At 51.1% G+C, this 10,803-nt stretch overlaps 2 protein-coding genes across 2 annotated transcripts in view; one reads left to right on the top strand and one right to left on the bottom strand.

The window, feature by feature from the left end:
* Window positions 1–7,037, top strand: part of TRIM41 (tripartite motif containing 41) — a 7,870-nt gene extending 833 nt beyond the window's left edge. The window contains exons 2-8 of the mRNA XM_015878571.2: window positions 1,701–1,730; window positions 1,781–2,286; window positions 2,654–2,749; window positions 3,233–3,463; window positions 3,859–3,881; window positions 4,440–4,567; window positions 5,441–7,037. Coding sequence (XP_015734057.1) covers window positions 1,701–1,730; window positions 1,781–2,286; window positions 2,654–2,749; window positions 3,233–3,463; window positions 3,859–3,881; window positions 4,440–4,567; window positions 5,441–5,958 — 1,532 coding nt within the window. The 3' untranslated portion in view covers window positions 5,959–7,037. The remainder of the gene's footprint in view (window positions 1–1,700; window positions 1,731–1,780; window positions 2,287–2,653; window positions 2,750–3,232; window positions 3,464–3,858; window positions 3,882–4,439; window positions 4,568–5,440) is intronic.
* A 449-nt stretch (window positions 7,038–7,486) lies between these two features.
* RACK1 (receptor for activated C kinase 1) overlaps window positions 7,487–10,803 on the bottom strand; it is a 6,462-nt gene continuing 3,145 nt past the window's right edge. Inside the window, exons 2-8 of the mRNA XM_015878561.2 lie at window positions 10,098–10,269; window positions 9,181–9,328; window positions 8,795–8,890; window positions 8,556–8,666; window positions 8,221–8,361; window positions 7,755–7,865; window positions 7,487–7,615 (exon numbers count right to left, since the gene is read on the bottom strand). Coding sequence (XP_015734047.1) covers window positions 7,550–7,615; window positions 7,755–7,865; window positions 8,221–8,361; window positions 8,556–8,666; window positions 8,795–8,890; window positions 9,181–9,328; window positions 10,098–10,269 — 845 coding nt within the window. The 3' untranslated portion in view covers window positions 7,487–7,549. The remainder of the gene's footprint in view (window positions 7,616–7,754; window positions 7,866–8,220; window positions 8,362–8,555; window positions 8,667–8,794; window positions 8,891–9,180; window positions 9,329–10,097; window positions 10,270–10,803) is intronic.

Raw genomic sequence — 10,803 nt, 5'->3', positions numbered from 1 at the left:
AGGGGGTGGGAAGATGGGGGGGTTGTGTTGGTCTGTTGAGGGTTGGAGGGTCTTAGAGGGGGGTCTGAGGGCAATAGGGTGGAATAGAGCAGGATCTAGGGCCTTATAGAGGGGTCTGAGGGCAATAGGGTGGAATAGAGCAGGATCTAGGGCCTTATAGAGGGGTCTGAGGGCAATAGGGTGGAATAGAGTAGGATCTAGGGCCTTATAGAGGGGTCTGGATTGGGGCTGATGGCAATAGGGTGGAATACAGCAGGACCAAGGGCCTTATAGAGGGGTCTGGACTGAGACTGATGGCAATAGGGTGGAATGGAGCAGGATCTAGGGCCTTATAGAGGGGTCTGGATTGGGCATGAGGGCAATAGGGTGGAATACAGCAGGTCCAAGGGCCTTATAGAGGGGTCTGGATTGGGCCTGATGGGCTGAGGGTGGAATAGAGCAGGACCAAGGGCCTTATAGAGGGGTCTGGATTGGGCCTGAGGGCAATAGGGTGCAATACAGCAAAGCAGGGGCCTTACAGAGGGGTCTGGACTGAGCCTGATGGGCTGAGGGTGGAATACAGCAGGACCAAGGGCCTTATAGGGGGGTATGGACTGGGCCTGATGGGCTGAGGGTGGAATACAGCAGGATCTAGGGCCTTATAGAGGGATCTGGACTGGGCCTGATGGGCTGAGAGCAATAGGGTGGAATAGAGCAGGACATAGGGTCTTATAGAGGGGTCTGGGCTGAGTCTGATGGGCTGAGGGTGGAATACAGCAGGACCAAAGGCCTTATAAAAGGGTCTGGATTGGGCATGAGGGCAATAGGGTGGAATACAGCAGGTCCAAGGGCCTTATAGAGGGGTCTGGATTGGGCCTGATGGGCTGAGGGTGGGAATAGAGGCAAGGATTACTTCAAACTAGCGGCCTTATATTGCTAGTGGTCTGGACTTGGGGCTGAGTTGGGCAATAAGGGTTGGAATAGTAGTTCATGGTTTGATGGACCAAGTGGGCCAGTTTTGAGGTGGGTTCCCTGGATATCTGAGTCCTCGGAGGGGCTGAGGGTCGTTGAGAGTATCAGGCAGCGGACGCACAGGATCCTTATACTAAAGGTCGTCTGGTGATTTGGCATGAAGGGTCTAAATAGGGTGGGAATACAGCATGTGTCCAACGGGCCTTCTAATAGTAGGGTGTCCTGGAGTTGGGCTCTGGATGGGTCTGACGGGTGGAATAGAGCAGGACCAAGGGCCTTATAGAGGGGTCTGGACTGGGCTGGATGGATTGAGGGCAATAGGGTGGAATACAGCAGGTCCAAGGGCCTTATAGAGGGGACTGGGTTGAGCCTGATGGGCTGAGGGTGGAATAGAGCAGGATGCAAAGGCCTTATAGAGGGGTCTGGATTGGGGCTGAGGGCAATAGGGTGGAATACAGCAAAGCAGTGGCCTTATAGAGGGGTCTGGATTTGGGCTGATGGCAATAGGTTGGAATAGAGGAGGACCAAGGGCCAGGTCTTGCACTGAGGTCACAACAACCCCATGCAGCTCTACCTGGAGCAGAGGGGCTGAGAGGGAGAAGGATTTGGGGGTGAACGTGAGCCAGAAAGGCCTGTGGTATCTTGGTTTGTATCAGAAATAGAGCAGATAATGGAAGCAGGAGATGATTGTCCCTCTGTATTGGCATTGGTGAGGCCACCCCTCAGATATGGGTCTCATTCTCCCTACAAGAAAGACACGGAGGGCACATTGTGGGGGGGTTGGATTCAATGATCCCTTTTCCAGCCCTAATGATTCTGTGATTCTCAGACCCCGTGGAAGAGGAGCTGTGGGACGGAGGAGGGGTGCAAGGAGAGCTCTACTTTGGGGACGACGATTACGATGAGGACGTGATGGAGGAGGACGTGGAGGAAGAGGAGGAGGAGGAAGACGAAGCTCAGAGCCCTCCGCCCTCCCGCCCTCGACGCCTTCAAACCTTCACCTGCCCCCAATGCCGCAAAACCTTCTTCCAGAGGAATTTCAGACCCAACCTCCAGTTGGCCAACATGGTGCAGATCATCCGACAGCTCCATCCTCACCCTCAACGCCTCGCTCCACCCGCCAGCCCATCAGCTTCAGGGGGTCCTGGGGGGAACACGGGGATCCTGGCGGCAACGGGAGGTCGGGGGCGTCCGAATCTTTGTGAGAAACACCAGGAACCTTTGAAGCTGTTCTGTGAGGTGGATGAGCAAGCGATCTGCGTGGTGTGCAGGGAGTCGAGGAGCCACAAGCATCACAGCGTCGTGCCCTTGGAGGAGGTGGTGCAGGATTATAAGGTGGAGTTCGGGGAAGGGTTGTTAGTGGAGAAGGTGGGGGTTGGAGGGAAGAGTTGTGGTGGGGGAAGTGGAGGCTTAAAGGGAAAGTGAGGTTGGGATCAAGCTTGGTATGTCTTGCTGGGCTGGTTGGGTTGGAATCGTGGGAGGCTGAGAAACCACATGCTGCTATGAGGAGGTGGAAAGGTCTGGGTATCCATTTTCTGCTTGAAAACACCTTCCCAGCGCAGTTCCTCAAAAGGGAAGTGGTGTGAAAGTTGGCTCTGAGGTTCCGTTTTCAGCTCTGCCATTAAATTAAGGGACAAAAGGAGGAGAGGACAGAAGGGATTGATGCAAACAGGGTTTGCTGAGTTGTGTTTTCTTCCCTCAGTACAAACTCCAGAGTCACTTGGAGCCGCTGAAGAAGAAGCTGGATGCGGTGCTGAAGCAGAAGTCGAACGAGCAGGAGAAGATCACAGAGCTGAGGGTAAGAGATGAAGGTTTCTGTGCTTTGTAGACTCATATAAAAGAATCATAAGGGTTGGGAAAGGCCACAAAGATCATCATTTCCAACTATTGCTACTGCTGGGTGTTGTGCCTTGGTGGCTGAGCAGGGAGAGAAGCTTTGCTGCTGCTCTGAGCAGCATGGAGGCATCATATTCCCTTTCCTGTAATTATTAAGCTGTGAGGGCATGGAAACTGTTTCCCAGTTGAATTTAGAGCTTAACGAGAGCTTTGTGTTGAGTGGGAATTGGTGTTTTGGGAACTGATGTCCCTCATTTGAGGATGCTCTACATCTAAACCTGAGCAGGCTTTGCTTAGTTCTGGCTGCGGTGCATTTAGATGCATTGAGCTTATGGTGTGTGATTAAAAACCAAAGGGAAGCATAGCACAGCACCCTGAAAACGAGCTGATCTCTCACCCTCCCCCTCTTACAGCAACTCCCTCAATGCTTTTCCTCCCTCTGCAGGAGAAGATGAAGCTGGAAATCAAGGAATTCGAGTCCGATTTCGAGCTGCTCCACCAGTTCCTCATTGGGGAGCACGTGTTGCTGCTGCACCAGCTGGAGGAGCGCTATGAAAGCCTGTTAGCCCGGCAGAGCAGCAATATCAGCCAGCTGGAGGAGCAGAGTGCAGCCCTCAGCCGCCTTATCGCGGAGGCAGAAGATAAGAGCAAACAGGACGGACTGCAGCTGCTCAAGGTCTTCTTCCATCCCTTTCCTTGTCTTTATGGCAAGGTGTGATAACACGATGGTGGGAATAATGCTCCAGAAAGCTCCTGTGTCATTAAGAAAATGCCTTTAGTTGGTGGGATGGGTGCTTCTCTACCCTTCCTTGTGGTGGTTTTTGAGGGGAAAATAGGAAGAAAAGGGGATGCCCTGAGTGATTTAGGGTCTGTTTTAGCAAGGAAAGCCTCCAGCAATGTGAGGGCTGTGTCTTTAGTGCTTTGTTCCCTGTGGGGAAGGGAATCATCCTGGCTCAGTGTGCTGAGTTGTGGCTGATAAGAGGATTTATTGGGAGCAACGGTGGTGGGATTGGCATCAGCCCTCCCTAATCCTTTCCTTCTCTTTCCCACCTCGCTGCCTCCTTCCCACAGGACATCAAAGGCACTTTTATCAGGTCAGTGACTTTGTTTGCATCTTTTTTTCACTGTAAATAACCTTTTTTTAATGTCAAAAAAAAAAGCATTTAAGCTTTTTGTTTTAAATCTCGTGAGACCGGCACGTTTGGGGCCTGGTAATGAAGGGGAAAGCTGTGTTGGTGATGGAAACTTCTGGTTGATGGGGGGTTATAAATGGGATGTGGAGAACAAGTGGGGCTGTGTAGGAGAGGAGAAGGGTGGGGAGATCTTGGCCTTGGTTTTTGGAAGCGTGGTTGAGCCCATGCAGACATTGTGCCATAGCAAAAGTCCTTAAGTTTGGAGGAAAGATTCTTCCTCATCTTGTCAGACAAATGGGGCAGTGCTGGGAGTTCTCAGCCATGCTGGATACGTGTGGTTCTATCCCAGCTCAGTCTGCTGGGTGGGGGAGGCTGGCTGCACCAGTGCAACCAGTTTAGCCGATCCATGCCCTACTCTGGTATATCCAGAGCACGTATTGGCTTCATGCAGGACCTCCTCACTTCCTTCCTGATGCTGAAATTCTCTGTTTTCCTCCTCCCCACCTAAAAAACACCAAGATGTGAGAACATAAAGTTCCAGGAGCCTGAGATGGTGCTGGTGGACGTGGGGAAGAAATACCGCAACTATTTCCTGCAGGATGTGGTGATGAGGAAGATGGAGAAAGCCTTCAGCAAAGTCCCACGGGGTGAGAAAGTCCTTTTCCTTCCATAGATCCACCCACTTTGGCCTGGGGGCTGCCTCCCACTTGGCCTGGCCTTTCCCTTCTTGGGGTTCCCCTTCCATCTCTGTGCTCCCATGGTTTGCAGCCCTGTGATCCTTTAAGCTCTGTCCTCCCTATGCTTTTCCTTTCTGCCTTGTCCTGGGTTTCCCCCTATCGTATCTCCTCCATATAACAGGGGGTGATGTGGATCTGGATTCACCATAAATCGTAGCTCCTCCATATAACGGGGTGATGGGGATCTGGATTCACCATAAATCGTAGCTCCTCCATAAAAACGGGGTGATATGGATCTGGATTCACCGTAAATCGTAGCTCCTCCATAAAAAAGGGGGTGATGTGGATCTGGATTCACCATAAATCGTAACTCCTCCTTAAAAATGGGGTGATGTGGATCTGGATTCACCATAAATCATAGCTCCTCCATAAAACGGGGTGATGTGGATCTGGATTTACTATAAATCATAGCTCCTCCATATAACAGGGGGTGATGTAGATCTGGATTCGCCATAAATCGTAACTCCTCCTTAAAAATGGGGTGATGTTGATCTGGATTTACCATAAATCATAGCTCCTCCTTAAAACAGGGGGTGATGTGGATCTGAATTCAATATAAATTGTAGATCCTCCATATAATGGGGTGGTGTGGATCTGGATTTACTATAAATTGTAGCTCCTCCATATAATGGGGTGATGTGGATTCACCATAAAGGAGGGATGGGTGCCTCAAACTCAGAGGCACAACTAGATGAATATTTAGGGCTGGGGTGCAAGGGTGGGGGGATAAAAAAGGCATTAGATGATCCCCAAACCAACCCCTTTCTCTGCCCTTCCATCCAGCTGACATCACACTGGATCCTGACACCGCTCACCCTCGCCTCAGCCTCTCCCTGGACCGTCGCAGCGTGAAGCTGGCAGAGCGACGTCAGGAACTCCCCGACAACCCCAAACGTTTCGACTCCGATTACTGCGTCCTGGGATCCCAGGGTTTCACCACAGGTCGTCACTATTGGGAGGTAGAAGTCGGGGGTCGCAAAGGTTGGGCGGTCGGGGCTGCACGTGAGACGGCTCGACGTAAAGAAAAACCCATGGGGCCTCATCCAAAAAGGGAGATCTGGTGCGTTGGCACTAATGGGAAGAAGTACCAAGCGTTGACGGCCACGGAGCAGACGGCTTTGTCACCCAGCGAGCGACCCAGGCGCTTCGGTGTCTACTTGGACTATGAACGGGGTCAGCTTTGCTTCTACAACGCTGAAAGCATGACCCACATCCACACCTTCAACGCTTCCTTCCGTGAGCGCATCTTCCCCTTCTTCCGAATCCTGGCTAAGGGCACTCGTATCAAAATCTGCACCTGATGACCCTCCAGCTTCTGATTTCATCTTTTCTCCCCCTTTTTGTTTTTTTTTGCCCCCCCTGCCTCATCTTTTGGGTCTCACTTTGGGACCCAACAGCTGCACTTGTTGTCTCGCACCTGCTTGCTCACAAGGCCTCTCCCCTCCTTTCTCCTGTCCTCATCCCAGCTCTTCTATGGGGTCACGATCCCAGGCTGTGGTTTGGTTTGCAGAAGGGATCCAATCTCCTTGCTGGAGGTTTTCCCTTCAGCTCTTGGTGCTATGGGCTCCCCTCTTGCCTTTCCCAGTCCTCGCAGCAGCTTTTCAATGCGCTCTGCCCTGTTTTATTTAAAGCCTGTGGTCGAGCTTTGCGTTGTTTGCTCTCTGGATGCAGAGCTCGAGTTGAGGATGCTGGGCTCTGTACATTGTGCCCTATTGGACATCACTTTCTTAAAGTCACTCAGATGCACCAAGGAGCCTCATTTCTTTTTTATTTTCCAGTTTTGGGGCACCACCTTCTGTCGACCTCCCACCCAGCCACCACTTGGACCTCAAACCTTCCTACTTTGCTGCTTGCCCACCTTCCCCTTTTGCTCTTCCTCCCCGCTCTGTGGTTGGGGTCTCCAGCTCTCCCCCTGCCCCATCATTCCCTCGCCAACCATTTCTTGTGGGCCTGGCACTTTATTTAGGGCCACGTAGGCCAGGGAGGGTGCAAAAAAAGAAACCAACCAGGCAACTTCCACCCCTGAGGCCACTCAGAGTGGGAAGCAGCCTGGTTTCCCCTCGCAGCTTAAGGAGCTCTCTGAGGTGGGGATATTTATTTTCTCTTCCCTTTTTTCAGCTGCTTGTTGAGTTTCCAGCTGAATCCTGTCCCACCGGAGAGACTCTGATCGCCCCCAGTTGTGTTTTACTTCTTTTTTTTTTGTTGGTGGATTGGTATTATTATTATTAATTTTTTTTTTTTCCTGTTGGCGTTACAGAGCTAGTTCAAAATATTTTTGGCTAAAATAAGAATTAAATGGAGATCTAGTTTTTTGAAATGTTGAGAAATAATAATAATAAAGAATAATAATAATAATAAAGAATAAAAGTTTTAAAGCTGAGCCTCTCACTTATTGAGAGCCTGCAGAGGGCAGGAGATGGGGTGCAGCTCCCCTCCATCTGCTGTTAATTCCTGCTGTTAAGATGTGACTTAAGCCTTGCATTGTTAACTTCACATCCTGACTTAAGCCTTATATTGTTCATCTTAACAAGCAGTAAATCAGATTGGGCTGCTTCCCTTCAGCAGCATGAGAAGGCATGGAGACTGCTGGGTGAACCAAGCTCTGTTATTACCTCTCCTGCACTCCCAGCATCTTTAGTGCCTCTATTTGTGGTGGTGGTGGTTGTTTTCTATCTGGCCATGGCTCTGTTGTGTGCACTCACTGTGGGCTGCTATCACTGAAAGGGCTCAGGTCCCTTCTTCCACACATGGGAGGAGAGCACTGATGTCCCCATCTTTAAAGTTGTGGGCACAGCAGGGGCAAGTCCAGAATGGGACATAAGGCAGCCATGAGCTCAAGAGTGCTCTTTTTTATTGAGTTTTGTGCATAAAATCTGTGTTGTTACCACGTCCTCATCTGGTTCCAATGGTGACTTGCCACACTCGGACGAGGTTATCTGTGTAGCCAGCAAACAGAGTCTGAGGAGAGAAATGGAGAAATTGGATGGTGAAAAGATAGAAATCAGCCCTTAGGGTATTAATATAAAGAGCTCAGAAGGCAGCTCCCCAAAGCAGAGGTGCTGGAGGAGCAGTGAACAGAGCAAGGAGATGTTTCTACCTGCCCATCTGCAGACCACGCCAGAGAGGTGCACTGGGGAGGCTCAGCTTTGCTGCTGGTGCTGATCACCTCCTGCTTCAGCTCATCCACGATGATTTTGCCTTCCAGGTCCTGTACGGGACAGAAGAGAGAGTGAGGTCCTGCAGGGATATTGTTGTAGCCAAACCCAACCCTTCTAACTCAGAACAGGCTCAGGGTGCTCAGAAACAGCCTCTGTGTTTCCGCATGGGGATGCAGTCAGATGGCATTGAAGTTTCATCACAGCAGAGTGGTGGTTGTGCCCCACACCACCCTCCAATGTGCAGGGGATGACGGTGCCACCAGTGTGACCCATCCCATACAACCAAAAGGGCTCTGAACTAAGAGATCTGTGTGGCAGGGTGAGGATTTTGACCACAACACTGCCTCCAAAGCCATGGGATAAGGAAAGTGATTCTTTGAGAGGGGAAACGGGGATGTCACATACCCAGATCTTGATGCTGGGGCCGGTGGCAGCACAGAGCCAGTAGCGGTTGGGGCTGAAGCACAACGCGTTGATGATGTCCCCTCCATCCAGGGTGTACAGGTGCTTGCCTTCATTCAGGTCCCACAGCATGGCCTGGCCATCCTGGGGGGAGACAGCAAAAAGAAATCACAGTTAATCATCAAACCTGTGGCTTTGTTCCAGTTGCCCATCCTAAAACCTTCCAGTTTGGAAACAGCATCAATTTGTGACTGAGATGATGGTCACAGGAACAGCACTGAGCTGTGAGGATACCAAAATAGGCTGCAATTCAGCCTCTGCTTTCCTTTAGGGTTTACCTTGCCTCCAGAAGCACAGAGGGAGCCATCAGGAGAGACAGTCACTGTGTTCAGATATCCCGTGTGACCGATGTGGTTCGTCTTCAGCTTGCAGTTAGCCAAGTTCCAAACCTAGATGAGGATAAATGTGACAGGGTCAGATATATGGGGGAGAAAAAAAACGAAACCCTTTAATGATCACTGCTCAAATCCTATCCAGAGCATTGCAGACCCCAGAGGAGCTGCTCTTCTCACCTTACCTTCACCAGCTTGTCCCAACCACAGGACACAATGATGGGGTTGCTGCTGTTGGGGGAGAAGCGCACACAGGAAACCCACTCAGAGTGGCTCTCATCCTAAGGAGAGAACAGCGTTGGGTTGAGAGCAATGAAAAGCATCCCCAATCCGAGCTGCTGCATCCCACTGCTCCCTGAGCCCCTCATAATTGCAGGACGTGTCCTCAATCCCCCCCCAAAAAAGAGAGGTCAGCAGACACTGTGTCACTTATAATCATTAGGATGGAGCTGGGAGGTGTGGATTATGGATCAAAAGCAACAAAGCAAAGAGAAATGTGGGAATAGAGACTCAGGAATGAATAGAAAGAGGTTGATTCTCATAATGTGGAAGCTCAGATCTGTTGTCTCACCTGCACCGTGTATTTGCAGACACCCAAAGTGTTCCAGAGTTTGATGGTTTTATCCCTGGAGCCCGAAACGATCTGACGGTTGTCGGAGGAGAACGCGACGCTCAGCACATCCTTAGTGTGGCCAACAAAGCGGCGGGTGGTGGTTCCTCTGTAGGGACAGCAGGAGGATCAAAAACAGGAAGGACAAAGCTCAGAAAAACATAATTAACTTAATTAACCCTCCCTTAAATCGAGATTGTGCTGTGACTTAATGAACTCAACTGATAGAAGGGGAAAGTAAGATAGAATGGAGCAATCTGTGGCTTCCACGTGGATGAGGAGGGGTGTTTCCTTTCCTCTTTCCAAAGGGGAATTAAAGGCTGCCAAAGCTTTAGATCCAGGATTGGAATAATCATGAGTTTTAAGGATATAAAACTCAAACTTCTGTGGACACGCAGCGGTGTAAATGCTGAACCCTTATGGAGGGTTGGGGTAGCTCTGCTTGCTTTCTTCTCCTTCGGTATCCCCACAGTCACAGTCAAGGAGATGAAGGTGCTTCAACCTCACCCCAAACTCTGTATCCCATAAACACACCGAAGGAAAAGCCTGCTTGTTCTCCTGTCTATACCCCACAGTGATGGTGAAGGAAGAACCAAATCCCCCTCTGCTGCTCCACCTGCTTTTCTCTCCCATCATAATTGCAGGACGTGTCCTCAGATCCCGGAGGATCAGCAGGTTGTGTCTGATATAATCACTGGGAGAATGAGCTGAGGAAGGAATCGCTTTGGTTCTCCCTCCCAACAGGATTTATCTCCAAACCTGAGACATAATCACCTCATTTTTACCCTGTACCACACACCCCAACACCCAAACAAAGCACAGAGCCCAGCTCTGCCCCAAACTCCCCCATTTAAGCCCATTTTGTCCCCAAGACTCACGTGGTGAGGTCCCACAGCCTCAAGGTGCCATCCCAGGAACCCGACAGTGCAAACTGCCCATCGGAGGAGATGACCACGTCGCTGACAAAGTGCGAGTGGCCGCGCAGGGCTCGCTGGGGGATCCCATAGTTGGTCTCATCTCGGGTCAGCTTCCACATGATGATGGTTTTGTCTGGGAAAGGGGAGTTAAAAGGCAGCACCTTCAGCTCCATCCCTTCTCATATTCCTGTCCTCACCGGGCTTTAATTCCCCCATAGCAACGTGGGGGTAACACAGAGGCACTGCACCCCTTTCCTCTCAGCCCAATGCCCTCCCCATATCCTCATGCACAGGGATCTCCCCACCCTGCACCCCCATCTCCCCCCTTTCCCCCCCCATGGTTCCCTCTCTGCCCCTCTACCACTGATGGTCTCCCCCTATCCCCCCATTCTTCCCTTTCTGTCCCCTTCCTCTACCACTGATGGTCTCCCCCTATCCCCCCTTTTACTCTCCTCTCCATCTCCCCCTTTCCCCCCATGTTCCCTCTCTGCCCCCCTCCTCTACCACTGATGGTCCCCCCTCCATCTCTCCATTCCCCTCCCCCCCCAAGCTTCTCTGTCTCCCACCTCCTCTACCACTGATGCTCTCCCCCTATCACTCTCCCCTCCATAGGCCCCACAGTTCCACCCCCCACCCTCTTCCCCCTCCTCTACCACTGATGGTCTCC

The sequence above is a fragment of the Coturnix japonica genome, chromosome 16, assembly GCF_001577835.2.
Source record: "Coturnix japonica isolate 7356 chromosome 16, Coturnix japonica 2.1, whole genome shotgun sequence".
Classification (NCBI taxonomy): Eukaryota; Metazoa; Chordata; class Aves; order Galliformes; family Phasianidae; genus Coturnix; species Coturnix japonica.
Note: the sequence above shows the minus strand (reverse complement) of the source record. Positions and strands in the feature narration are given on the sequence as shown.